Raw genomic sequence first — 26,806 nt, 5'->3', positions numbered from 1 at the left:
AGTAAGACTTAGAGAATAGACGACAGGCCAAGCACGACGCAAGGACCAACACGTGGCCCTACAGTAGACATGCATAATTCTTCCGATTCGAGACGTTCGATTCTCGCCCAACATATGCCTCATCCTGCATGCTGTCCAGTCGGTGACCCTGTTGACTATGGGGTAGGATTGCGGAGTTGACCGAAATCCTCCCCGGGCCCACCGTCAACCATGGCGAAGGGGGCAGAACCCTCCGTCAAGAGATGACTATATGGGTCCCCTATCGCTGCCAGGGCCAATGAGTCTGCCTTCGTCGCGGATCGTCATGGTTAGTCCCTGGTTGCCCGGATGGTCTAGCCGGTTATCCTAGGAGACACTGCGTTTCGGCTTTCTGTGCGATGCCCGTCAGTCGAAAATGACTCCTCGGGCTGCTGAATTGGTCCACTGCATTTATAATCGGGGCCCGCAGAGACAGTTTCCGAGAGGAAAATTTCCCGTCAATGGAGAAGCGTTTAAGAGGAATTGGGCTCGCTGTGATTCATTTGGAGCCGGCATTGAAATTTTTTTCCCATTGAGAAAAGCCGAAGGATCAGCCTGATCGCCTTATTGACCGTGCCTGACTGGATCCCGGGTTAGTCAACGGCACTGAAGTAATAGCTAATGACTGTTCGCGGGTCGTGGGATTCTCTTCCTGTTTTAGCCATTTTTTCCTGTCATCTCCATCGCCAGTGGGTGCCGGGTTGAGCATATTCTGCCATTGTATACTCGTTTCGCGCCGCCGCGGCGTCTCAGTCCTCATAACCGGGTTTGATGCAATTGTACGCCCTGCACGGTAGAACTAGACCTTTACAACGCTAGACGGGGAGCAACGGCGCAACGACAAGATGACGGCCGGTCACCCGTTAGACAGTCACCCCAACCAGGTCCAGCCAAGGGACGACGAAAAAGACCACACCGTCGAGCAGAATGACACAGACAGCGACAACTTCGTCCCAATGGCGGAGGTAACCGGCGACGAAGAAAACGGACTCGAAGGCAGCCGGGACAAAGACCTCACCAAGACGCCCACGCATGGCAGTAATGTCGGCGCGCTGGCCTCGCGGACGTTGTCGCTCGTGCGGACACGAGAGTCAGGCAAGGACGTCGGACCGCCTCCCGACGGCGGGTTCAAGGCGTGGTCGCAGGTGGCCCTGGGTCATTTCGTCATCTTCAACACATGGGGCTACATCAACAGCTTTGGCGTGTTCCAGAATTACTACACGGAGAGCTTGGGACGGCCGCCGTCCGACATCTCCTGGGTTGGCAGTATCCAGATCTTCCTGCTCTTCTTCGTCGGCACGTTCTCCGGCCGTGCAACCGACGCCGGATACTTCAAGGCTGTCCTGACGACGGGAGCGCTGCTTGAGCTGTTCTGCATCTTCATGACGTCCCTCAGCACGCAGTACTGGCAGCTCTTCCTCGCGCAGGGTATCGGACAGGGGCTGGGCTGCGGACTCATGTTCTGTCCCACCATTGCGCTGATCCCAACCTACTTCACCAAGAAGCGCGCCATCGCCATGGGCCTGGTGGCGTCTGGGTCCGCGACGGGCGGCCTCGTCTTCCCCGCGGTGGTAATGCGGCTGCTGCCGCGGGTCGGGTACGGGTGGACGATGCGCACGCTGGGCTTCATCTCACTGGGCACGTTGATCCCGTGTCTGCTGTTCCTGAAGCAGCGGCTACCGCCGCGGCGGAGCGGCCCGCTGGTCGAGCTCTCCGCGTTCAAGGAGCTCCCGTACCTGTGCTTCGCGACGGGTATGTTCCTCAACTTCTGGGGCATCTACGTCAGCTTCTTCTACATCGGCAGCTTTGCCCGCAACATCATCGGCGTGTCCCAGGCTACCTCAATCGACGTGCTGCTGGTCATGAACGGCGTAGGGTTCGTCGGCCGTCTCATCCCCAATCTTATGGCGGATCTGTACACGGGCCCGCTGAACATGCTGATCCCTTTCAGTCTAGGCACCGGCGTCGTGGCGTACTGCTGGGCAGCCGTGCATGACCTGCGTGGGCTGTATATCTTCAGCGCATTTTATGGGCTCTTCGCGGCCGGCATCCAGTCGCTCTTCCCGGCCACGCTGAGCACGCTCACGACCGACTTGAAGAAGACGGGCGTGCGCATGGGCATGGTGTTGAGCGTGGTGGCGGTAGCGGCGCTCATTGGGTCTCCCATTGCTGGAGCACTAATCCAGCGTGATGACGGGGAGTATCTGTACGCGCAGATGTTCATGGGGAGCGCAGTCCTTGCTGCTACGATCACATTGACGGGGGCTCGACTGCTCAAACTAGGGTTTGTTTGGCAACGTGCATGAACGTACCACACGAGACAGTGAGAAAGTCGCTGATGTGTCTGTCTCGAGCACAGGAGGAGAGACATAGAAAAAAAGAGACATGATGGCAGAGGGATGCCAGATAGACCGTACATAGAGGTTTAGTTATAGTTCTAGATAATGAATAATCAACAAGGCGGTGTGGTGCGGCCTCAGGCCACAGTCGTCTCCGCCTCTTTATGACTCCAACTCTCTTCGTCTTCTGCTTCTTCTCTTCTACACTCTTCTCCTCTTTTCTCCAGCTTCATACAGCGTTCCCTGGTCCGTCTCTCTACACCCTCTCTCCCCTCAAAACCACTCTCATACACCCCACCTCTATCCCGCCAACCCACCCCGCTCTACCCCTCCACGTCCCTCAATCCAGTCATAGTCAATCCATATCTAATCACCACCTGCAGCTTCATTCCCCTCCAATCCATAATGGCGCCCCGTGGCCGCGGAAAGTTCTCCAAACCCAGCCGAGGAGGTAAGGCGTCTATCCCATGCCGTCCCATGCTATCCCCGAACCAACCCACCCAGGACGCAAACCACTAACACCCACCAGGTGGAAAACGCTTCAGTCGCGATGTCCAGCCTGTCGACAAGGACGGCAATGCCGTATCCCTGTGGCGCGTACGTCCAGCCCTTCCCAACCCTCCCCAACCCTCTCACCGCTCTAACACCCCGCAGGACCCAGACGATGGGATCCCCTCGTCAGACGAGGACAACGCCTCCACCGATGAATCCTCCTCCGAGTCCGCAGACGAGCTATCCCAGCCGGGCCCCAGCAGTGCCGCTGCCTCCACCGCGGCCGATACCCCGGAAATGACCCGCGAGGAACGCCGCGCGGCCGCCAAGGCGAAGAAGCAGGCGGCGATTGCGAAACGAAACAAAGTGCAACCGGGGGACCTCCCGCCGTCGGACTCGGAGGAGTCATCCGGGGCGGGCGCCGCAGACGATGACGGCGACGAGGACGACCTCCCCGCCAACCCGAACCACACGGCCAAGTCGCGGTCGCAGCTGACGAGCGACGCGGCGGAGGCGCCCGAGCCAGCGGCAGGAGCGAACGGGCGGGAACTGTCGCGGCGGGAGCGCGAGGCGATCGAGGCGCAGCAGGCGCGCGAGCGGTACATGAAGCTCCATGCGGAGGGCAAGACGGAGGAGGCGCGGGCGGACCTGGCGCGGCTGGCGATTGTTCGGGAGCAGCGCGAGGCGGAGCGGGCGCGCAAGGAGGCGGAGAAGGAGGAGAAGGCGGAGCTGGCGAAGCAGCGAGCGGCGGAGTTGCAGGCCAAGTTGGCCGGTAAGGGGGGGAAGAAGAAAGGGGGGTCGAAGAAGAAATGATGATGATTATGATGATGATGATCGTTTGTTTGGGCTTTTCTTTTTATATACTGTCCATGTCGTGATGAACATACAGATAGCGCATTGGCTAGCGCATTGGCTAGGCTACGCATATAGAGCGGCGGTCAACCGAAACACCCAACTATTTATAGGCAACTCAGGCTATACTGTACATTAAGGAAAATGCAGGACATATGCAACCGTGCGCCGGACATCATGGAATCAGTTCATAGGATGGAAAACACCAGCGCCGTAACGAGATCGACTAAGTGCAGGATGACGGAATGGGACGTATCAGACGCCCCAGAAGAGGCCCTCCACGCTGCGGCCCTGGGCCACGACGCCCCAGCCGGCTATCAAGCTGACCAGCCACAGGACAGCGAGGACGACGATGGGGAAGAGGAGGAGCTCGGTGTTGTGGAGGAACGGGAGGGCATTGTAGCCCAGGAAGGTGATGTATATGTAGTAGGTTAGGGCCGAGAGGTAGAGCGAATTTCCGACAAACGTGGCAAGGAAGTTGCTGGAGCGTGTAAGGAGCGGCAGCAGGAGAAACTGCACGACGTAGAGGTGAAGGTACAGTGGAAAGAAGGCGCGGTTGGAGACCTATTCAAGGGGGATTAGTGCTGAGTTTGAAGGTGATAGACGGGGTCGCTCACGTCAAAGCAATACCCGAACTCGAGCTGTTCTTTCTCCCCCGGCTGCATGAAGAGACCCTGCGCTGCGCCTCGCCTCCGTCCGCGGATCCCCCTCAGACCGGTCAGGGATGCAGCGGCGCCGTTAGGGCCGAAGAGCCGGCCGATGGCGAAGTATCCTATCGTCGAGACTAACAGCGAGGATCCGATGAAGTGGACGAAGATGAAGAGGAGGGATAGACGGACGATCGACCCGAAGGATGGCGCATAGGCGAGTCCCCATGCGAGGGCTGTGAGGAGGAGAAAGAAGGAGAGGAGGTATGCAAAGGATGGATCTGGACGGTGCCAGGTATTCTTGGTTTCTGTCGGGGTTAATGTTATCCATGGATGCCTGTTGGGCTTGCGACGAGGAAGCACATACGTTTCTGTTGAATGTCAGCAAATCACCAACTGGTAAGATCACTCTTTGAGTTACTCACATGATAGTATATCGACTTGAAGACCTTCTTCGGCGCAATCAACAGTGATGTCATCTCCCAGATGGCCATCTCAAAGTCCATCTGCGGGAACTTGAACATCCTAACACGACATCAGCGACTGACTTGGACAAAGACCGCGAAATCCCCATTCCCGCACTAATTTCTACAACACTAGCATAGGAGAACACCCTCCAGCTGTCTCGCAAACCCACCTTTTGAAGAATCGCGGCATGCGGATGCTGGAGCCGCGGCGGGCTGGGGTGGTTCCGCCAAAGTTTGCCGAGCTCGCATGTTGTCGGGGAACGGATATGTGAGGGTTCATGGTGCGTGAAGATGGTCGGGAGGGCCTTGGGACGTCGAGAGGTTGAGAGAAAGAGGAGAATCATGTACTGCGGGAGAGTGCAGGGAGGAAGTTGTTGGTTGTTCGGAGAGGGATGGATCGCGGTTGGTGGTGTTGCATTATGTCATCATCGCCAACTGTCTTTCCAACTATAACTCTCTCTATCTACGGAGCTCAAGATCCAAGATCCAACATCCAACACTAATAGAATGCGACCCTATAGGTATAACACTGGCTAGGAAGTCCATATGTGTTCGATCTCTACGATTGGAGTTGCCAATTCAGTCTTGGTATTATAGGGATGACTTGACGAATTCAGGAGGAACGGGCGTCGATATAGCACGGTCCGGTCCCTATTTGTGACCAAGGAGGGCTATATTGGCCTTGGCCCATTGTTGACGCGTCCACGTCACGAATTATGGATTATCCCTGGGGTAAGAACACCCTTGATACTGGAGACGGTGTCGAGGGGATCTATGCCGATCCGGCGGCACTTTGTAGGAGAGGCATATGTCCATGGTGTAATGGTTGGATTCTTAGTGTGACTGACGAGCCAGACTTTTATCATTTCTGTGTAGCTGATTCGCTTTTTCAATGTATTGCTATCGATGCCGCCAGCGCAAGGTGAGCGAGAGACATCTACCCCCACTTAAGAAGCCTTCAGAAGAATTGGGTGCTAACTTCTGTTTTTTATGCAGGTGAAATGCTACCGGGAGAAACCCTGTTCCCACAGTGTCAAAGCTAGGGCACAATGTTCATATGCAACCACCTCCAAGCCAAGAGAAAGACGGCAGAGGGTTATGGTCTTGAGTACTTCGACCGATGTATGACGTATGTCCTCGCCATGCCGTCAATGACGGTCCGAAGCCAGTGTGTTGGAGATGTGAGCCATAAAGGCGCTTAAGGCACCCACTAGACCTCATTCATACCACTATATTCTCCCTAAAAGTTTAACCCATTCCCGAAAACGTGTCTCTGTTATCACAATGTCCGCCCCTGGACCGACCCTCTACAATGTGCCGGCCCAGGAGTCCGAAAGAGCCTTCAGCAATCATATCAATGGGACCACTGAAGAGAAACTGGCCCGAAATTGCATAATTGAGCTGTGCAAAGGTTGGCCAGTTTATCGGGATTTCTCCGAATGGCATAATTACCGCAGCTTATTCACCCAGGAGGGCGCGTACGTCTGGACTAGTAGGTCGCATGAACCCGGATGGAAGCAGAACCCACTGATAACACACTCTACAGCTTGGTCTGGTGGGTTGCCAATCGATAAATTCATCGAAGTGTCCATTAAAGGCCGCGAAAACGGTGATTTTATCGCACACCGGGAATGTGGCACCCTTGCCAATGTGAACCTCAGCAGGGGCCGCGGAATTGGCAAGATGAAGGCTACAATCACCCAGCGATTCACGATACAAGGAATCCCTGTCGACATTGACTGTGATTGCCGATTCATATTCTTCTGCAAGCTAGAAAATAACGATTGGAAAGCGCAATATGTCAAGTTGTTCTACGAGAAGGACAAGGTTGTTCCAATCAATGGCAAGGATGTGCCGGACTTCCCCAAAGAGGAGTTGGAAAAATACACGCCGGGGTACCAATATCTGGCGGTGGCCCAGCATTTGTTGGGCCATCCGATTCTGAATGATCTGCCAAATGCCAATAATGAAGGCTTCACCGCTATGTACCAGGCGATGGCGGATTGGATCGAGGGAAAAGAAGTAGATTTATTCTGGGAGAAAAGGTGGAATAACAAGCGGTAACGTGAGCTTTTTTTAAAAGGTGCGTGTAAAGTATGTTTGTTCATGGCTCAACGGAGGCTGATCGGCCTCTAGTTTCGTTAACAAGTTCATATATTAGTGTGTCTCATCAGCAAGTTGATCTTTAGCCTGACTGTTTCTCCATCTCGACTACTTCAGGTCTCCTACTATGTCCCCCTTTAAATCTCAACGTGTGTAATAGAATCTCAAGGGTGCACGTATGCCCAGTCCTTCATCCGCCATATACACGTACTTTTTTCGGAGCGAGACCTAAAGACCTAGTTTGATTTACTAGTTCGTTGCCCTTAAGGAGAATCAAATTGGGGTGCTACGTCTATATCTCTTACTTTTCTCAGTAGTGATATTCATATAACTGGATTAATGTCTTTAGTATGCAGTGGTAAGCTGATTAATTAGGTTTATGTCCTTTCTTTAGGATTGCTTTTGTTAAACCCCTTAATTTGAGATACCATAATCGATGCTTAGGGCAGCCTGGCCGCAGTTTCAACCTAAGGTTGCCGGTATAGGAGCATTCCTGCAGACAGTCAAGGCAATAAAGATATTAAGATAACAAGAAAATAATACCGATATGATTATAAAACAACTGTCTTTTCAAAACTATTTACGTTCTACTATTTGATATCCCTTTTATTTTATCGTCTTTCTCGCCTTGACTGTCTACGGGACTACCTGTTCTCGAAAACGCATGATAGGGAATTCAGCCTCAGCATTCGTTATGGGGCTGATTTATCGAACTGTTCGTGTTCGGGACATATTAATGGATTATGAGCCACTCCGACTAAAACTAAAATAGAATAGATCCAGGCCTTCCAGCTCCACAGTGCCGGCCCCCAATCCTCGCTAAGCATTATTTGACCCCGGTTTATTGCCGGTAGCTGGACCTGAAGCCTGTGGCCCACCCAACGCTGCCAGCTAGATGATCTGTTTTGCGGTTGTTTTCCCCTTCTGCGGCCCTCAATTTTCCCATCCGTGATGCTACGTACAAAACGACGCAGGAAATACAGCAAGCGGTCGCTGAAGGGATGCCGGACATGCCGGTGTGTATTTATCCCCTAATAATCGAATCGGGCTTGGCTGGCTCCCTCGGTCAAGTGCAACGAGTAACGTAGTGGCTGATGAGACGCGCAGCAGTCGACACGTTAAGTGCGACGAAAGCCCCGGAGTCTGCAACAACTGTAAATCTAGCGGCCGTAAATGCGACGGCTATGATCTGCATCGCTTACCTCTCGAGAAGAGAGCTCTCTCACTCACCCAACCTACCTACCCTCAACCGGGCTGGGTGACTACCACGGACGAGCGGCGGTGTTTTTCATACTTTCGAGAGTGCTCCATGCCCGGCCTCGGAGCTCTCTTCAACTCTTCTCTCTGGCAGAAAATTATCTTGCAGATTAGCCATGTCGACCCTGCTGCGTACCATGCCGCCAATATGCTCGGTGCCCTTCACGAAGACTCGGACGCGAACAAAATGCGTTTGTCAGGGGAAGACTTCCAGCGAGTTCGTCATCGCTTCGCTCTGGAGCAGGCCTCGAGAGCTTATACCCATCTTTCCCACCGTCAGGCATCTAATGACCCGCAGTTTCGGGAAGTCATAATGGTATGCTGCTTGCTTTTTGTCATGTCCGAGTTGTTACTCGGACGGTATGACAATGCCTTCCAACATCTGCATAGTGGGCTTCGCATTCTCAAAGAGACACAGGAATATCATCGAGCGATCAGTCTAGATGATTCCCTGGTCCGGGCCTTCGAACGACTGGACATCGAATCCGCCCATTTCGGGCCGGGCGTCCCGTTCTTGTTCGCCCATGCTGGAATTGATAACAAGTTACATATTCTGGATCTCTTTTCAAACATGCAAACAGTGACAGATGTGCACCGAAGCGTGACCCTTCTCTTGAATATGGGCATCCCCTTTCTCGCCCGATGCTGGCCGCTCTCCGCTGTTGAAATTGCAGCAGAATATGGTGACTTGTTCCAGAAGCAGCAACAGATTCTATCCCTGAATTATGAATTTCAACGTTATTTCAGGATATTCTATAGCGTTGTTTATCATACCCTTAGCGGTCGTGACCAGCTTGGTGTTGATGTGCTTCAACTCCAGAGTCTTGGGCAGATCCTCAGTCTAAAGACCTGTCTCATCAAAGGACCAGTACCGAACAGCTTAACACCAGAATATATCACCCTGTTGTCGGCGCATCAAGCCCTTGTAGCGAAGCTTTCGGATCGCCCAACATTTACTTTAGATTACGGCGTCGTGCCGGGTTTGTGGGTGGTGGCCTCGCAGTGTCCGGACTATTCAATTCGCTTGCAGGCAATCCACACTTTGCAGATCTGGCCGCACTGCGAGGGGTTCGTCAATTCTAACGTCGTCGTCTCGATGGCTTTAGAGAACATGAAGACAGAATTACGGATTCGTGGACAACCCGACAGCTCGATCATAGATGCTGACACGGAAGAGGAGCTCTCCAGGTTTTTGTTCAACACATTGAAGTCGACGCAGCAGGCGACGAACTGGTCGTTCATTCGCGGAATTGATCTGCTGCAGAGATAGTTTTAAAAGCGAATTTCCATACCTAACAACATGTTTCATTATCGTCCCTGATGAATATGCGGATAAACTAGGTAAAGAGTGATGGATATTGTGTCCGACATGATCCTACCGTTCTCCTTTCGACAATAACACCGAATTCAGTGCAATGTAGCCTCAAACAGAGCAGTAGACTGTCCGACTGATTTCTCACCCCAGATATTTATTACCTTGAATCCAGCCCTTTCCAGGAGAGCCACCCATTCATTCTCAGTTCGTTCCAGGGAGGAGAAAATCTCCATCATATGGATATCGAGCGTCGCCGCGAGCGGAGGGACATCGAGACCGTCGGACATTGTATGCTCGTGGATGAACAAAACAGAGTCCTCTGCCATGGCATCGCGGATGCGTGCAAGGGCATCAAGAGCTTGCTTATCGGGGAAATCGTGCAAGACGGTCCTCATATAGTACGCCCTGGCACCGCTGATCGGTTGTGGCTCAAACATGTTATAGCCGATTGCCGTGATACCTTCAGACAGAGGTTCCCGGATAGAGTTAATCACCTGAGGGAGATCCTGCAGGACGAGCTTTCCTGGGAGGTCTGGAAATTGCTTCTTAAACGCCGTAATATCGTGGCCCACGCCGCCACCAATATCGACCAACAAAACGCGGTCCGGGGAAACGCGCAGTTTTTCCTGTACTGGGTAAATTTTGAACCAGTCTGCGCCGCGATACTGTTGGCTCTGTGTCATGACAGAGTTGAAAACCTCTTGCTTCGTGGGATTATGACTCAGCCATTCAAAGTAGTGGCTCTTAGTGTTGTAGGCGAGCTGAAAGGGAGCATCATATGCGTCTTCCGGGTTCTTGTAACCATTCAGCTCAAGGTAATCAAAGAGCTTCGCCGTTACTTGCATGTTGGCATGACTGCGACACAGTGTAAGTACTAACCATACCAGATAGACAACATGGAGCGCCTACAAGTGCTTGATCATGTCCCCAGGAACAGACCCGTTTCCGAATACCATTGCCAGTTGCAGAGGCTGATATGACTCACTCGAGGTTTGTTTGAAGATATGATGGGCAGACAGAAAACGCATGATGCGTTCTACGAGATAGTCAGCATGATCCCGTTCAGATCCAAAGAGAGTATACTTACTCAGAAGCTTCTTATCCCCTTTGACATGAGCGGACAGCTCTTCCAGGGACATCTCTTCGCCTTGAGATGCTACAAACGCATCAAAGACCCCCATGCTCTGGGCTATCCGGATGATGACGATGCCATAGTGCTACCCAATATCGTGTTAATGATCTCTTCAGTGAGACGTATAGCATAGATCAGCTAAGACTGGAGGACCATACTGAGAAACAAAATCGCTGGATAGGCAGTTGGGGAGGCTCTAATGCTTCTTGCAACTGGCCGAGGACCTCCAGAAGCCGCATGCGCTCGGCATCTTGGATCTTGTCTGGAGGTGAGAGGTTTGACAGAGCCGATGTCAGGGTAGAAGTCAGATCGGAGAGTACACTTGCCATGGCTCAAGTTGGGAATTGGAAGAATTAGGTTGGATATATTGAAGGCGAGTAGGTAGCCGGACGAGGAGATTTTGGCCATCTTTATAGCCTGCTTTGTCCCACCACGGTAGGTATCTTGGTAGAACCGAAATCACGATATTGTTTTCAGCGGTTGAGGATGTCCATGCATCTACCAATGAGAAGAGCCATAGCAGGGCGAAATCTTAGCTCATCTTTTAGTCCGTCAACTCTCCACGCTTCAGCAAATCAAACTGTTTCACACTAGGACCATGTGGGCTCGTCCTGCCACACAATATCCAATGGGGATTTCTACTTTTACGGTATAGAGGTCGCAATGAAAGGCGCATCACCGGCTTATCCACCGAATCCATTACTATTAGCTTGCTATATAGTGCTTTGCCCCTATATGGCTGTAAAGAGTTGAACGAAGTACGAGCCTGAACTGACCGAAGTTTATGCCACATAATTTCTTAGTAATTAATAGACGCTTTCTTATATCAGAGGGGCGTATATCCAGGAAATTAAGGTAAAAATAGGCCGCTTAAGCACACATCCAAGTTATTAATGAGAAAGGATTGTCGTAGAGACAATAGAAAATTCCCAATAGATTGTGCTATGCATGTGTATATTTGACCGTCTAAATTATCTATTGAAGCTATTAGCCTATTAATACAAGCACACCAAGCAAAAAATTTAGGGAACGCAATGCAGATATACGAGATGCCTGTTCTCACTTTATTTCGGAGTTTTGCTCTTATCGTTTTGTTCATGTAGACGAGTCTGGGTGTGATAAACATTTCTATTCTTAAAGAGTTTATTAAGGATTTACTCCATTATTGTGGGACATGGTCAGAGCCAAGGCCCCTTCTTGTTATAAACAATATCTTCTTTCATCGCTCTGAAAGTATTCAACTGCTGCGTTTGTAATCAAGGGTAAAGTTGGTGTATTTGCCTCATTACTTACCGGGTTTGAACCCTATTAAAGAGCTCTTTGCTGAGACAAAAGCTTTTATTGAGCGTCATTGGCACATCTATGAAGATAAGTCTTCTCCGGCACAAGCATGCGATGATCGCCAAGTAAGCAGGAAGAATCAAAATACTGTTCCTACCGACCATATAAAGCACACTACCAAGGGCTATTAAGTGTAGTGCTCATGGTAGTATGTACTACATCGAAGACAAGACAACCACGGGGGAATTTGCTAATGCTTTTTTCATGAGCAAAAGCCAGTATACACGGGTGGGTCATGTTCTATTCACGTCATTCACTTTTTACTTTCAGGGTCTCGAATGGTTAATTTTAATCCTAACATGTGGCAAATAGATGGTGAGAATGCGGATCAATCCTTCCCTGCCGCCGAACGATATCTTCGTGGTTTTCCGAGTCTATAAACTGGGCAAGGATGATATGGGAGTAAAGATATACGTGGACCCAGAATCACTACGGCGTGACGAGAGACTTATTTTCACATCGGAGTCATACAGCGTCCATCCCGGTCTGGCTAGTTAGACCAGCAGTTGAAAGGTGCTTAGTTTCACACTTGCGAACACCAATCCGAGTCGACCCGAGCTTGGCATGGTCCAGGTAGTTCTTTTGCAGAAAACTAACAGTTTTTCACTGGAAAGTTCTCTGTCGGCAATATAGTGCTTTTTTGATAAAAGCCACGGTGTCCAGACAGACGCTTAGAGAAAAATCAAGGTTAAAATCGGATCGGAAGACCGTGGAAACAAGAACGTGAGGCGAAAACGCCAGTGAATGCAAAAAGAATACTGTCCATGCCCATACAGGCACAGCGTCTCCCTTGACGAAAATCTCCGTCCACATCGAATCAATCTTTCTAGGTGTCGAAGTCTCTTCAGCAAGGATCGTTAGAGACTCTCGCTTGGCCGCAGCCCACAGGCAGTTAAATAAAGCCTGTCGACTCATCTCTTTGCAACATATGGCTTTTGTAGCCGCTTCCTTAGAGCGCTCGGCCATAAATTGAATTATGGATGGATCGGTAAAGCCATATGTCATCAATTCGGCCACCATGCCCTGCAGATGAATGTACCAATGTATAGTAAATATACCAATTTTCAGAGGCTTCGTACTACTATATTATTTAAGAGCTATTCTATATAATTTCGACCGTAATATAAGAAAGTTGCTTAACAAATATATGTCCTTAATAAGGTTACAATATTGTCTTTAGAAAGTATTATTGTATAGGGCGACGCATTCTTCTAAGGCATTAGAATCGTGGTATTAGTGGTAGATATTGCGCGTCATAATAAACGGTTTGTCCGTATCCCAGACTATAGTCTCCTTTCTACCACCATACGCCCACATTGTTGCAGACGAGTCCAGTCCTAATTATTTTTTAAAGAGCATTCTATAGGTTATTTGCATACTGGAACAAGCGTCTTCCGTCGCTAACCACCAGTATGAGCTCCGTGCCCGGCTCCGGTTGACAACTACAACGATTATTAGTCTATCGCCGGCATCGAAGATGCTTTCCGGCCCCGGGGGAGCCGGATACCCTGATATGACGGTGAAGCTACTATATGGAGAGCAATCTGTTCTCAAAAGCTTGCAGGGGCCCACAGGTATCTTGGGTATCTGATGAACTCATCTGGACTGGAAAGTGGAAAACAGTCCTCCACATCTCGACGAGCTTTCATTACCACTGATTAAAAATCGATTACCGGTCTCTGGCTGCCCCCTTGAGACGAGGATAAAAACATACAACAGGAGGGATTCGCTGGTGGTCACCCACCCAACTACTAACCTCCCGGCGCGTGGCTTAAGTACGGCTGAGCGGACGGGAAGCCCTGTTTTCCACACCCTATGGTCGTATGTACTCGAGAAACATAGTTCAAAGAGAAATGTACAATAGTCTATTAACGTCTGCAGTTACATGTTAGTGCTATCTGCAGCGCCCTCAGCTTCCTCACTCTATCGAAATGTCAACTTCACCCGAAGGAATCTACGAGCCTGACACCGTTGACTACGGTCTCCCGGTCAGTAATCCAACTCTACCTTTTTGACTGTCAGAACCGTGGAAGATTAGCCGCATCCGGTCTCCCTGGTCGACGTGGCAGATGTAGTCATAGGCTCGGGCGTGACCGCTTCTAGCCTTGTCTGTACTGTACTTTCCGGGAGCCCAAGTCTCAATGTAGTACTTGTCGAGGCGCGAGATCTCTGTTCTGGTGCCACCGGACACAATGGAGGGTATATCAAAGCCATGAGTCCAGGCGTGTGGTTTGACGGAAAGGAACAATACGGAATCCGGGAGGCGATCCAGGTAATGGAGAACGAACACAGCCATCTCGACGAGATACAATCATGTGTAATGCACAACAATATAGATTGTGACTTTCGTTTGCTGGAGGGCCTTGGCGTTTACCATGATGAGTCCATTTTCCGCAGAACGACAGAGACCATAGATGACAGGCGAAAAGCGGCACCACATCCCTCGCGACCAATTACACAGTCTATACGTCCTCTGCAGATCTGGAGCAACGTGGATGTAGTCCCCACCTTGCGCGGGAGCCATCAGGATGCCTGCTGGCACCATTTGGTCATATCAGCTGGTCACTGGTCTGTTCGAACGAATGGTGGATAAGTACAGCCTCCATATCCAGGCCAACACCGCAGTAAGTTCAGCTTCGGAAGACCAGTGGAATAGATGTGCTACAGTCAAAAGGAGGCCTGGAGATATCCAAGCACACCATGTCGTCCATGCTACTAATGCATGGATTGGCCATTTGGTCCCGCAGCTGCGTCCGTTCGTCTCTCCTGTTCGAGCAAATGTACAACGTCAGGTGCCCCGGACATTATCTACTAGACGAAACCATAGCTACTGGCTTCGATACGCAGAAAAAGATTATGACCACTTGATCCAGAGACCTGATGGTGCCTTTATCGCCGGTCGGGCCAATACCTGCCGCAGAGCTGCCGCAGAGCTACAAGCGATGACAGCTCCAAGGAGAACCTACCACATGTCCACTTGCAAGGCACAACCCCGCTGATTTTCAACTTCGGGAGAGAAAGACTAGACGTCACACATTCCTGGAGTGGCATCGTTGCCTTCACCCAGGGGGGCAATCCATTTGATCCATTTGTCGGACAGCTTCCGTTCTCTCGCAAGCGGCGGCAATAGATCTGGAGGGCGTATCAAGGGATTGGAATGGAGAGACTTTCGAACTGCTCAGATGCTAGCGCTTCTGATTTTCGGTTGCAAGATACCACAGGAACATCCATATTCGATGCTCCTTACCGACGCGCGATTGGCGGAATTGCAAGACCTGGTCAAGGCGAAGCTCTAGTCGGAGCACTGCCTCTGACGGGATTACTTTACGCGTCTGCAGCAAAGAAGGTATAAGTTTTATCGCATTTTCTACATAGAAATACAATCGTAAGTTACGAACTGGATCAGTCAGCCTACATAACGTAGGAAGTATAGAATTATCTAGACATTGATTGTGGTATCCTACATACTATAGACCCAAAGTATATAAAGCACATCCCAAAAAGAAATATATAGTAAATCAATCCAACATACACATAGAATAGAATAGGCTCATGCGATATTGATATTCGTGCCGGCAGTACCAATTGCTCAAGAGGTATGTCGCTGCCGGAAAGAAACCCGCCTGCGCGACTTAGAATTGCAGCCAAGGATATAGTATATCCTTGCAGGGTTTAAAGTCGACGTACTTCTGCTACGCCGAGGAAGAGCCTCGTGGCAAGCAAACCAGCATAGTTTTTGACAGTTCCCATCAGACTGTTGGTATAGTGAGCATCTTTCCGACATTTCTGAATAACTCCAGAGATAGCAGTCACGTCATGACAAGCCCCCAACAGATCATCATCATCGGTATCCAGATAGAAGGCCTGGGAAATTTAAGGACCATGTTGGAATGTACCCTCTAGAAATGAATACGGCAGGAAGAACATCGTGAGGCACATATTGTACCGGGAAGGACTCAAATTCAGGTCTGCTTTGAACCCGATGAGCATTGAAATACCCACTATCAAACTCCGGTTCAGCTCGTATATTAATAATCTTAACAATCTTCTTCGAGGATAGCTTATTATTGCTACTGTCCAGATAGGAGAGAAGGTACAACACCGAGAGAAGGGGGATCAGGCGAATATTGAGGATCATTACTCTGTGCCTATGCCATGGGGGAATATCACGCTGCCTACAGGAAAATTAGCCTTTAACCTGATCAAGTTTGACGGGGTGGTGTTTCCGCAACCTCCAATACTGCGAGCAATAGAGGAGGGCGCAGAGAAGTTGAGGTCGGAGGGCCATATAGGTCGTGTAAATGTGCGAAAACAATGGCAAAATATACAGGACCCAGTTGTTGAGATAGCGGCACCCTTCGACGCTTGGGAGTGCTCACAAGTCGCCGTACGCTACATCTGGGCCCGATTCCCAGCCTATTGACTGACGAACAATAGTTCGTGTTGTATTATCAGACATGCGTCAATGACATGATCGAGGCTCGAATCAACCGGAGAGACCCTGCTGCCTGCCATTAAACAAATGCTGCAGATCTACAATCTGAAACCGCTTACTGCCGCAGAAATGTTGAAGATACGCATTTTCCATGCGTATGTTCCAAAATAACTGAGCATGATTTACGATTGGTTTGGATATCTAGTGTATATCACACCAGAATGCCAACAAAGTACAGTTCCGCAACTGCTGGGAGGAAACTCTCTTCCCTACGACCACTGGAAGACCGATAGTGCGCTGAAGTTTCTGCGTCGGCAGGATACCCTCATGGATTTCTGCCTTGGCAGGGTTATACGTCTCTCTTCAACGTGTTAGGCTATCCTTCCACGGTTCTCCCACTGAAAGAATTTCTGATCAGCCCTGACGCTGACCCGAGTGCGATTGGCTACCACCTTTCTCCTGAAAATATGTTCGACAAAAGCAACCACGAGATGTGTAAGGGTGTATGTTAATTTGCGGTAGCGTAATTGGAACTAATACTTTGCAGACAATCCGCAACTTTTCGCAACGCAGCCTGTCACTCTGCAGGTCGTTGGACAGCCAATTGAGGATGAGGAACTTGTCAATATCACTCAGGTTCTAGATGATTTGTTAAACAATTGACCTCCCTGAGCTGCTACGTCTATTTTTCACCATCCCAGAGCAGTTATATAGGATCAAAAGAGTTCCGTCTAGAGATATGATATGTAATATGCACTTGTTTCTTAAGAATAATGATACCCAAAGAACGTAGCAAATGCCGGATCATTACAAAGCCTCCAGCAGTGAAGCATGTGATGGTGCTGGTTGATGATGATCAAGGGGTTACTCTACCCTTGCTTAGCTCCAATGTGTCCCTTGATCGCAGCGCGGGTCTATTCTAGCTATCATAGGCATGATTGTCAGAAAAAAAAAGGAGTGTATTACTTTCTGGAGGAAATAAAACTGGAGGTTCAGTTAAGATGATTAGCATCCCCTTTAAAATCAGCGAGCTTGAATGATGGGTGTTGAGGTAGAGCGAACTCAATGGAAGGCAGAGAGACAAGTGACTCATTGCTAGCTATTAGCATACCAGCTGAAGTTTATTTAACGATTGACAAAAAATGAACGCCACGTTGATCACAATCTTGAATATGTGCTTATAATTCATTGGAGGTTGTGAATTTGGTGAATTCAATTTTGATTTCTTCATGTCAGGGATTCCTTCTATTCTTGGAGTTTGATATAGATATTCAGGGATGTAGAAATCTAGGGCATGGCAGGTTCGATATGTTGCCTGGCAAGAACAACGTACTATTGTACGAGGATCGTTCCCTATCCCATGTACCAGCTCATGGAATGTAATGCTAGACACTTTTGTAAACAGAATATGACCCCCCTACGACCAAAAAAAGCGTGACGCGGCCAAGAAGACTACCTGTATAATAACAAGGAAAATAAAGACAACACACATATCCCGTGAGTACTGGGACTTGTATGGACCACCGCAAAACCGGGCTACAACGTTCCGTTGGTTCCTGGTTATCGAAATACTTGGAATACGATAAGCGACACTCCAAATTGGGTTATTGGTATGGCTCGAGAAAAACTGGCACCAATTACTGAGATACGCATGCTAATCAGCATCTCACAGACGCAATGCAGACAATCTCTCTTTTTTTTTTTTTTTTGCTTTATTTTATGACACTTGCATCTGCTCAATTGATGGTAGGCAATATATATCTTGATACTCTGGACTGCGAAGCGGTATACAAGACATCCTAGGTGCCTTGATAACCTAGTAGCACTGTGCAGGGTTTATATACGTAGCAAATGCCTTTTCGGATAGATTCTGTTATATCTCTAATCCGTTTACCCCCTCATCTCATTGCCGAGTCAGATGCCCATTTCAGTACATCATACGTATATACATTGGCATGAATGAATGGACACATACCCACCAAACCATAAGTAATTGGACCCCAAGTTATATATTCAAAATGCGCGAGGGTCATCCCGAAGATCATGAAGCCTCGTGCAACCACAAATCTCCCAAGCAGCGGACATTCAAGGCATGTAGGCGCCAGAAAATGCGTTGCGAAGGCATCGCCCATGGACCATGTCGCCGTTGTCGGGTGGCCAGAGTGGCGTGCATCTTTTGATACCTTCGGGGGTAGCAACAGAAGGGCGATGATCTAGCGATGAAAAGAGCAAGGTAGGTCGCATCATCCTAAGTTAAAAGTATTCTGTTATCTCTCTGTATTCTGACAGGTAGCTCGTATACTATCAGTTAGGCTGAGACGAACAGTGGATTCAACAGCCATGCCACCTAGTCGTGAATCAGAACAGACGGATAGACCGCAGTTTACGTTTCCTCCGTCAGGAGACAACAGCTTTTACGGTGTTTTAAACTAATGCTATGAGAATTTCAGCCAAGAGCCGCACCACGAAGATGCAAGAGTTGACCTTGAACTCTTCCGAGCACCCGTCATCGCGGTTTATGCATTAATCTCAGCAGAATTGGCTACGGTCCTGGGGAAAAACATGCACCAGCCGGCTTCACTATACTCACGGAAGAACGCAATTCGAACTCTTCATACCCCATATCAGCGGAGGATGTGATATTACAGGGTCTCATAACTACAAATCAAGCCCGCACTCTCTTCAATCTGTAAGCCTCCCGCCAGGTTATGCGTACAGGCGCACTTACATGGTCCCAGGTACATGGCCGGAACAAACCATTTCCTTCAGATGTTTGATCCAATTCGGGACACCTATGAATCCCTGTGCCGCCGATCTACATTTAGCCTGGCCGCCATTTTGACTGTGGCATCGCGGGTAGTATGCACGCCCGAGTTTGAGAGCGTCTATAGAATTTGCCAAACTGAGGCAATGCGGCTTGTGGCGGAAAGCATGTTCACTGCGCCGGCGTAGTTAGAGACAATCCAGGCACTGGTTATGCTCGCTGTGTATGCAGCAAACCCTTGGTTTGCGCTTGGGCATGCTTACCAAATGGCAGTAGATCTTCGCCTCCCGGATGCTTTGGACTCCATTGATGGAAATTGCTAAAGATCCGTTCCGTGTCAAGCCCCACTACACCATATCGATATTGAATCTTTCCAGCGCGTCAGTTTCCGGTTGCAGAAGGAATATGTGCCGATATTGGTAGCATCCGCACTGTTGAGCAGGCACAAGCCAGCAGCAACCGAACGCACAAGCCCAGAGATAGATGCAGCCATCAGGACCCCGTTAGCTGCGATTGTCGAATTACTGCAATTATTATCTCAATCATACATGTGGCACTTCAAATGGGCACCCGCGTATGCAGCGTAAATGGAGAACTGGATTGCTGACAGGGACATGCATGAGTTTCTCGGCTTCCGTGAACAACGGAAAGCCACTATGTTTGACTGGGATCCGACTGGCCCAACCACGTGTTAGATGGACAATGAATTCACTCGGGGCACTAGACAGCTATCGTTACCAGGGACATGTATACATGTGTATTGGAGAATTTTGTCCAATGTGGATGGATTACTTGAAAATCAGCAGCTAGTCTGTACTGCGTAGTGTCGGATGGCGATGCTGTGAGGCTACACTTCGCGCTTTCGGCGGGGCAGGACGGGGCTTGACTAACCCACTTCGCACTCTGGGGTCGCCGGTGTATGAAGTCAAGGCAATTGTTTCAGCTACAAACTCGCATGCATCTGAGAAGCGTGAAGATAGTATCTTATGACAAATAAGCGGGTTGACAGATCAGCTGTGACTTCGTTATCCGCTGGGCTTGACTCAAGTACCGAGATGATTCGCGATCGGCTGCCGATGGGAAAGGTAGGGTTGGACTGGTCACATCGAGAGGGTTCGTCAGAGTGACCCTGGCAATTGACTTCTACAAAAGATTTGGAATCTGTCCTACGACAAACTGCATGAAGTGGATGTCATCCAGCAAATCTCCGAAGATAATGGCTGGGATCAGTGCTTAGGGGTCGACTGTTCACCCTTCCCCTAGCTCGTCTCAGGTGGGCTTTTCGCCGAGTGGGCCCGTCTCTCCCTCTTCTATCGGGTGTACGCCGATGCACTGCAGGTCCGACATGCAGACGTGCAGAGAACCCCAGGCGGTTGACAGGTTGATTGTGGACAGTCCGTCGGTGTTTTGATCTGCATTAGGGAGAATCTCGTCTGTCCCTGTTTCCACGCCTAGACTCCTTGAGACTCGGGCACATCCTGTGAAGGAGTCGTAGTACTAGGGTATCACTGTACCAAGAAGGTAGAGGTAAACTGCTAAACATCCTCCGAGGCCCGTTTTTGGGGGCACTCCACAATGATCCGAGAGACGATCGCAATGGAGACGCCTCCTATGACCAGCGGGGGCCACCAGCAAAGGAAGTTTTGTGGACGACTAGCGTAGACGAGGGAGAAAGACCGAAGAATGATTGGGAACCAGGGACGAGACGTGGTCAGAAACGACTAGTGGGCACTAGTGGGAGGGAGTTGCGTGGCGGTCGATAGTTTCAGGAGAGAAGAGTTCGTGGTGTGTGGTGTGTGGTGTGGGTGGTACCTGAACGGAAGCTGGATTCATCTCCACCCGTCCCTTCCACTGATCGTTCTCCGCCTTCCACACCTCGACCTTCTCTACTCTGTACACTCTCCTCTACACTCTCTCTACTCTACCTCTACCCTCTTCTTACACCTCACTCTCCTCGCTCTCCTATACATTCTCTACACAGTCTCTCTCCTCCGTCCAAATATACCCCTCTACCCTTCCGACAGTCTGGTCTAGGGACAATCTCGTTGTCTTCCCCTTCCCCCCTTACGCTCTCCAATAAATTCCTTCTCCCTCCCCTCCAATGACCGACATCTGACACATACCGGCTCCCCTGGATGCGCCCTGAGCTCGCTACTTCGGCATTCGTCATATAAGCCGTTCATTCCAGTGGTGGGCCCCTTCGCGACTTTTGGGAACGGTCTCGAGTCACCTTCGACGGAACCTCGCCTGGCCGTTGGACTGCGACTGGGACCATCCGGACATTCCCCTTGACTAGCGTTGCTTGTGCCGCCTGGATTGAGCGGAGAGGGTTCCATCGTGACTCGTCTGATCGCCCATTAATCAATCGTCAAGGGCAGTCGACCAATCTCTCGCCGAGCCTGCACGAACCCTGCTCCCAGGAATGCCCCAGCAGCATACCACGATGGATCCAAACAACTCGCCTCCGCGGACCCCTCCGGCCGCCCCCAACTATAAATCCTCCAAGCGACATCCTCGTCCGTCGGTCCGGGAGACCTTCCTGGACGATTTCAACCCCACCGACAACACCACCAGCAGCAATGAATCGGGGGATGAGCGTGACCCCCATGACCTGTCCTTGTCGCCCAAACATGCCGCCCGCACCTCCATCGTCGATAACATGCTTCTTTCGCTAGACCAGTTCGCGACCACAAACACGTCCGTACTGGATGACTATCGCCTGTTCAACTCCGTCTTCGAGTCCGACCTGTACGGACGCTCCTCGCAGGATTCGACCGTCCACGCCCGATACCGGGGCCATACCTTCTCTTCGTCCGTCTCGTCGGACACGGACCAGAACCCAGACGAGATGGCCGGCCGTTACGCGTCACAGCCCCCGAGGGCCCGTCGGAGTACGAGCAGCTCGAACTATCATTCGAGTCTGAGGAGATTCGGCAGCGCTCGCAGCCGGGAAGGGACAGGTTCTCGCGGCCAACTCTACGATTATCGAAGCAATTCTGGCTATCCGTCGGGCTCCCGCACCACCAGGAAGAGCAGCAAAGGGAGCGCCTCGTCGCCGATGGACTTTGGTCCCCCGCTTCTCCGCCATCGCGACTCCACTACTGAGCGTCGTTCCGCCAGCTTTGACTACGGCACCCGGCAGCCCTTTGTTCCCTTCTCGGGCACAGCAGAGTATGATCCTTTATCTTACGATGGGTTGGATGCCGCTCCTACCCCCAGTGTTCCTGCAGGACCGAGGAAGTACCATTCTCCGCAGCCAGAGCAGGCCACGACGCCGAACCACCAGTCATCGCGCACGCCAGTCGCTTCTCGCCGAAACAGCATCAAATCATCCCGAACCAACCCCGGGAGAAAACCGCGCCCGGAGAACCTGGGGACAGGGGCCCTCCGAGGCCGCGAGAAAGACCTGGCCCAGCTCGACCAAACTGCCCTCGATCCTCCTCCCGCAATCCCCGCGTCCCTCGATCCCCCGGCCCCAAGTCCTACGATCTCTTATAACAAGCCCTCCTTCCCGCCGCCTGCTGACCCGGCGCCGACGAAAGAACGCCCGGGCTTCTTCCGGCGTGTGTTTGGTTCGTCCAAGAACACCGCACCCAGTGGGGCGTCCGAACCCAACCCAACGGACCTCTCTTTCCCCCAAGAGAACAGCTCCAAGGATTCGAATGCCCCCAGTGTGCCGAGAAGCCGCAGACAGCCTCTCAAGAACAGTAGCGCCGGGGCCAACTCGGGTCGGGAAGGTCCGCCGCAAGTGGTGAACAAGAAATCCTCTTTCTTCCGCCGCCGAAAGAAGTCGGTCGTCGAAAATGTCCCTCCGCCAATCTTGCTCCCGCAGGAGCTTGGCCCGAAGGTTGCGGACATCACCAAGCCAGAGCCGAGTCCAGTGAGTAGCCTGAGGCGGGTGATGGATCCCTACCTCGACTCAGACGCTGCCTCTCCGGCTCCCTCGAAAGCGATACCCAGTTGGCTCGCAAATGCAACCGCGGACGGCAAGAATACCGCTCAGAGACAGAGGGAAAGTACTCTTTCTCCTAATGGCGGATCAAAGGCCAAATACAGTTTGTACCCGGGCATCTCACCGAGTAACGCCCATGAGACGTCCTTCTTAGGAAACATCAGCGGTGATGAAGAATCGGTCCCCAAATCTAGCGATCACGATCTCACATCCGCCGCCGACCAAGCTCACGATATGCCTGCCCGGGAGGGTCTCGGGTTGCGTGGCCAGGGGCTGCCAAAACCAGAGAGTCGGGCCGAAGACCGCTCGCCGAGCCGTTTGGCTGCCCAAGACGACGTGGGTCCAGCATTGTCGCCTGTTGTCGAGCAGTTCTCTCAAAAGAGCTTGTCACCTGTCGAAGGCCCTGGCGATACGGTCCTATCTGAACTTGGAGCGCCAGCCGAAACCCAAGATGTGTCGGAGGTGAGCCTAGGCGAAGGCAAACTGGAGGCCAGCAAAGTCGGCCCCGATGCCTCGCCCAAGCCCTCAGCCTCAGAAGCTTCAAACTATATTACTGCTTCCAATACCCCTGTTGTCCCCTCAGAGGAAACTCCGACTCTGGACAGACCCGCAAACAAGCCTGACGGTACAGATGTTACCCCTCAGAATGAGCCGTCTGATGCCGACCGACATCAGGCACAGATGCTTTTTGACAGTCAAGACCAGGTCGTCGGAAATGAACCGGCTGCCGCTTGGCTTGGAGATCCTGACCGCGTTGTCATCCGAAAGGCATATATGGAGTTATTCGACTGGTCTGATATGAATATTTTGGCCGCGCTGCGTGGTCTCTGTAATCGGCTCGTGTTGAAGGGGGAGACCCAGCAGGTAGATCGAGTTCTGGACGCCTTCTCGACAAGATGGTGCGAGTGCAATCCTTACCATGGGTTCAAAGCGGCAGACGTCGTGCACACGATCTGCTACTCTCTCCTCTTGCTGAACACCGACCTGCACCTGGCGGACATCGAGCAGAAAATGACCAAGAATCAGTTTGTTCGCAATACGATGCCGACGATTCACCGGGTAGCTGTCGATGCGACCTCGGATGCTGAGCCTTTGTCTACGGGCCTAAAGACCAAGACGCCGACCCAAGATTCTGTCTCTCCAGATGAGCCTGAACGCGGCGGCACCAATCCAGACCGACCGGTCAACACCCCGAAGCTGGTCAACCGGCTGTCCCGGACCGACCTGTCGGTGAAGCTGGCGGGAGATCCTGACAGCGTTACCGGCCCGTTGGTCAGCACCCCATTCACCGGCACGATGAGAGCATGGGAGCAGCAGGTGGAAACGGTCCTGAGAGACTTTTATTCATCCATCCAAAAGCAGAGGCTCCCATTGCATGGCGCGCAGCCGGAGAAAGAAGTCCCTCAAACCGCACCCAACAACTTGTTGGGCCCCAATTCGGCTACCGGTTTGCGTCGGAGCCCGAGCACTGTCAGTAAGAGTGGCTCCGATATTTACCCACGCGGGCGTTCAGCGGATTCCCGCTATGGAACGGCCCGGTGGTCTTCCAAGCCTCGCTCGAGAGCAAGGTTATACCCCCCTTCCACTATGGGCTCCAGTCGCACCAGCCTGGACGACCAATCCTCCCTCTGGAGCCCATCTGGGTCCAGCACCTGGAGCAAGTACTCTCTCGGCAAGCTCACCTCTGCGTCCGTGGACTCCTTCGGCTCGGAGTATATGCGCGGCGATTACCAACAGTCAATTGGGTTCGCGAATGCGCTGAGTCAAGCGATCATCCGCGAGGATGCAGCGCATTCCATTGCCAGTACGGAGGATCCTGAGCGGACCACGCCCCTTTTGGAGGATGAAACCCTTCAGCTGGCGGGCGCACCCTGGGCCAAGGAAGGAAGCCTGAAACATAAGCACCACCTGGACTCGGTCGACAAGCGGGCGAAGGATCGAAACTGGAATGAGTGCTTTGCAGTGATTCAGCAGGGCTGGCTGCGTCTGTTCTCGTTCAACTCGGCCAAATCCTCCATGCGGCAGAAGAATAAGCGTCAACATGGCGGAGTCGTGGTCGGAGGCGGGAACTGGACGGAGAACGCCGAGGAGGTCTGGAAGTTCCTTCTGCGCCAGACCATTGCGAGTGCGCTGCCCCCTCCAGGATACTCCAAGTCCCGCCCCCACGTGTGGGCGTTAAGCTTGCCCACCGGAGCGGTGCACCTGTTCCAGGCGGGCACGCCAGACATTGTGCGAGAGTTCGTCTCCAGTGCCAACTACTGGAGTGCTAGACTCTCCAAGGAGCCCCTCATCGGAGGGATTAGCAACATTGAATATGGCTGGAGTGACGCAGTCATCAACAATGCGTTGGTCCACACGGATAGCGGACGGGCGCCGGCGTCTGCTTCGGGCACACGACCGAGCCTGCAGAGTTCAATCCGGAGCTCGATTGACCAGCAGGGCGGTGTTCGACCGAAACTACCGGCGGATCGCGTGCATATCAGCGACTGGGCGCCTCCCCAGCAGAGTATGATGGCGTCGGCTCTGACGGAAGCCGACCAACTGAAGGCGCTGCAGACGTACGTGAAAAATGTGGAGGATGAGCTCCAGCGACACAATGAGCTTCGTTCGGCCATGACGTTGGCATTCTCGCCGCGACACCCCAATGCGACCAAAGCCATGACCAACTGGGAGCGGAAGTCGTCATACCTCCTGCGAGAGATCGTGAAGTTCCGCACGTATATTGATTCCCTACAGGGGGCGTTGGAGGTCAAGAAGAAGATCTATGCCAGCCGGGAGGAGGACATTGCTGCGGAGTAGTTATTGACTCCATTTCTTCTAACTGTATATTTAATGAGACATATGGGCCTTACGATACATTTCTTAGTTATCTGATTTACTGCTATGGACATACCTGGTACCTAAGTTTGAGTGATAGTGAGCGTAGTATGTATAGAACGCAATGCGAGTGGCTGTCACCTGATTGGCTGGGTCACCTGACGACTGTTTTCTTTCCTCCAGCGCAACTTCACCTTTCGTTCCAACTGCCTCTCGGCGTCTCCCACTTCATCCGCTCTCCAGAGACGTCTGATCGCCTGGGATTCACCAGATGAATGAACTGAACAGCGAGTATACGGAGTAAATCACCTCGACTCGCCTTGAAGAACCCGACGCAAGGCGGCATAACTTGGCCCGCACGCTAATCCTCTCCCTCACTGGCCAAGTGGGTAAGCCAACCCCTTACACGGACGGGCTCATTTGCTGGTGGGAGGCCAAGGGATCAGAGGTGCATGTGGAGCAAACAAACACTACGACTGAGCCCAGACAGCCCGTCACCATGTCGACCGGCTCCGCCCCGTTCGACAACACTCTCCATGCGACTGACTACGCGCTTCCCCCGCGCCGACCATCCCTCCTATCATTCCCCAGTGATCTCGACCCCGAAGACGACCATTCGCAGCTGGAGGCCGACGACGACTTCGGCGCCCCGATCGATTTCATGGTGGAGGAGGACTCGCGGGGAGATTTCCCCCCAAACAACATGGCCACCTCCGGCCCGCATGACGACGCCGGCGGCCACGCGCACGAAGACACCACCATCGGTACACGACCGGACGACCAATCCATCTTCACAGCCACCAATCCCGATCTTGACGATTCCAACGCTTCGTTGAACCTCCCCCCGTTGCCCGACAATGATGACAGTAGCCTCT

The 26,806-nt window shown here is 51.7% G+C and overlaps 8 protein-coding genes across 8 annotated transcripts; 6 read left to right on the top strand and 2 right to left on the bottom strand.

Moving 5' to 3' along the window:
- Positions 1-720: 720 nt before the first annotated feature.
- BDV59DRAFT_207341 (putative MFS monocarboxylate transporter) lies at positions 721-3,662 on the top strand (the record flags this gene model as incomplete). Its single annotated transcript, XM_073694984.1, has 5 exons — positions 721-2,302; positions 2,595-2,711; positions 2,741-2,808; positions 2,887-2,954; positions 3,012-3,662. The coding sequence occupies exons 1-5, from the start codon at positions 864-866 to the stop codon at positions 3,660-3,662; spliced, it is 2,343 nt and encodes a 780-aa protein (XP_073549098.1). The 5' UTR covers positions 721-863.
- A 294-nt stretch (positions 3,663-3,956) lies between these two features.
- On the bottom strand, positions 3,957-5,095 carry BDV59DRAFT_201164 (unc-50 family protein; the record flags this gene model as incomplete). The annotated part of the gene is made up of 4 exons (XM_073693743.1): positions 3,957-4,265; positions 4,319-4,719; positions 4,770-4,873; positions 4,986-5,095. The coding sequence occupies 4 exons, from the start codon at positions 5,093-5,095 to the stop codon at positions 3,957-3,959; spliced, it is 924 nt and encodes a 307-aa protein (XP_073549097.1).
- Positions 5,096-5,504: 409 nt separating this feature from the next.
- BDV59DRAFT_176240 (uncharacterized protein) lies at positions 5,505-6,055 on the top strand. Its single transcript, XM_073689407.1, has 2 exons — positions 5,505-5,737; positions 5,812-6,055. The coding sequence occupies exons 1-2, from the start codon at positions 5,708-5,710 to the stop codon at positions 5,941-5,943; spliced, it is 162 nt and encodes a 53-aa protein (XP_073549096.1). The 5' UTR covers positions 5,505-5,707; the 3' UTR covers positions 5,944-6,055.
- Positions 5,505-6,898, top strand: BDV59DRAFT_17086 (uncharacterized protein). The gene is made up of 3 exons (XM_073688481.1): positions 5,505-5,737; positions 5,812-6,307; positions 6,362-6,898. Exons 2-3 carry the CDS (start codon positions 6,100-6,102, stop codon positions 6,877-6,879), a joined length of 726 nt encoding a protein of 241 aa, XP_073549095.1. The 5' UTR covers positions 5,505-5,737; positions 5,812-6,099; the 3' UTR covers positions 6,880-6,898.
- Positions 6,899-7,869: 971 nt separating this feature from the next.
- On the top strand, positions 7,870-9,464 carry BDV59DRAFT_207330 (Zn(II)2Cys6 transcription factor; the record flags this gene model as incomplete). The annotated part of the gene is made up of 2 exons (XM_073694983.1): positions 7,870-7,934; positions 7,990-9,464. 2 exons carry the CDS (start codon positions 7,870-7,872, stop codon positions 9,443-9,445), a joined length of 1,521 nt encoding a protein of 506 aa, XP_073549094.1. The 3' UTR covers positions 9,446-9,464.
- A 2-nt stretch (positions 9,465-9,466) lies between these two features.
- Positions 9,467-11,000, bottom strand: BDV59DRAFT_17081 (S-adenosyl-L-methionine-dependent methyltransferase). Its single transcript, XM_073688479.1, has 4 exons — positions 10,781-11,000; positions 10,578-10,707; positions 10,400-10,526; positions 9,467-10,345 (listed from the first exon to the last, which is right to left on the bottom strand). The coding sequence occupies exons 1-4, from the start codon at positions 10,949-10,951 to the stop codon at positions 9,583-9,585; spliced, it is 1,191 nt and encodes a 396-aa protein (XP_073549093.1). The 5' UTR covers positions 10,952-11,000; the 3' UTR covers positions 9,467-9,582.
- Positions 11,001-13,894: 2,894 nt separating this feature from the next.
- Positions 13,895-15,093, top strand: BDV59DRAFT_192664 (NAD(P)/FAD-dependent oxidoreductase; the record flags this gene model as incomplete). The annotated part of the gene is made up of 4 exons (XM_073692088.1): positions 13,895-13,951; positions 14,002-14,423; positions 14,491-14,861; positions 14,897-15,093. 4 exons carry the CDS (start codon positions 13,895-13,897, stop codon positions 15,091-15,093), a joined length of 1,047 nt encoding a protein of 348 aa, XP_073549092.1.
- A 5,902-nt stretch (positions 15,094-20,995) lies between these two features.
- BDV59DRAFT_176233 (Sec7 domain protein) lies at positions 20,996-26,015 on the top strand. The gene has a single exon (XM_073689406.1). It carries the CDS (start codon positions 21,585-21,587, stop codon positions 25,911-25,913), a length of 4,329 nt encoding a protein of 1,442 aa, XP_073549091.1. The 5' UTR covers positions 20,996-21,584; the 3' UTR covers positions 25,914-26,015.
- The last annotated feature ends 791 nt before the right edge of the window (positions 26,016-26,806 follow it).

This window comes from Aspergillus ambiguus (assembly GCF_047715705.1).
Source record: "Aspergillus ambiguus strain CBS 117.58 unplaced genomic scaffold BDV59scaffold_11, whole genome shotgun sequence".
In the NCBI taxonomy this organism is placed as follows: Eukaryota; Fungi; Ascomycota; class Eurotiomycetes; order Eurotiales; family Aspergillaceae; genus Aspergillus; species Aspergillus ambiguus.
This window is presented reverse-complemented; position numbering and strand designations above follow the sequence as displayed.

Coding starts and splice junctions, on each gene's coding strand:
- BDV59DRAFT_176240 (XM_073689407.1), top strand. CDS start 5,708: ATGTATTGCTATCGATGCCGCCAGCGCAAG. Junction 5,738..5,811: donor ATCGATGCCGCCAGCGCAAG/GTGAGCGAGAGA, acceptor TTTTTTATGCAG/GTGAAATGCTACCGGGAGAA.
- BDV59DRAFT_17086 (XM_073688481.1), top strand. CDS start 6,100: ATGTCCGCCCCTGGACCGACCCTCTACAATGTGCCGGCCCAGGAGTCC. Junction 6,308..6,361: donor GGGCGCGTACGTCTGGACTA/GTAGGTCGCATG, acceptor CACACTCTACAG/CTTGGTCTGGTGGGTTGCCA.
- BDV59DRAFT_17081 (XM_073688479.1), bottom strand. CDS start 10,951: ATGGCAAGTGTACTCTCCGATCTGACTTCTACCCTGACATCGGCTCTG. Junction 10,527..10,577: donor AGGGGATAAGAAGCTTCTGA/GTAAGTATACTC, acceptor ACTATCTCGTAG/AACGCATCATGCGTTTTCTG. Junction 10,346..10,399: donor GGGGACATGATCAAGCACTT/GTAGGCGCTCCA, acceptor ACTGTGTCGCAG/TCATGCCAACATGCAAGTAA.
- BDV59DRAFT_176233 (XM_073689406.1), top strand. CDS start 21,585: ATGCCCCAGCAGCATACCACGATGGATCCAAACAACTCGCCTCCGCGG.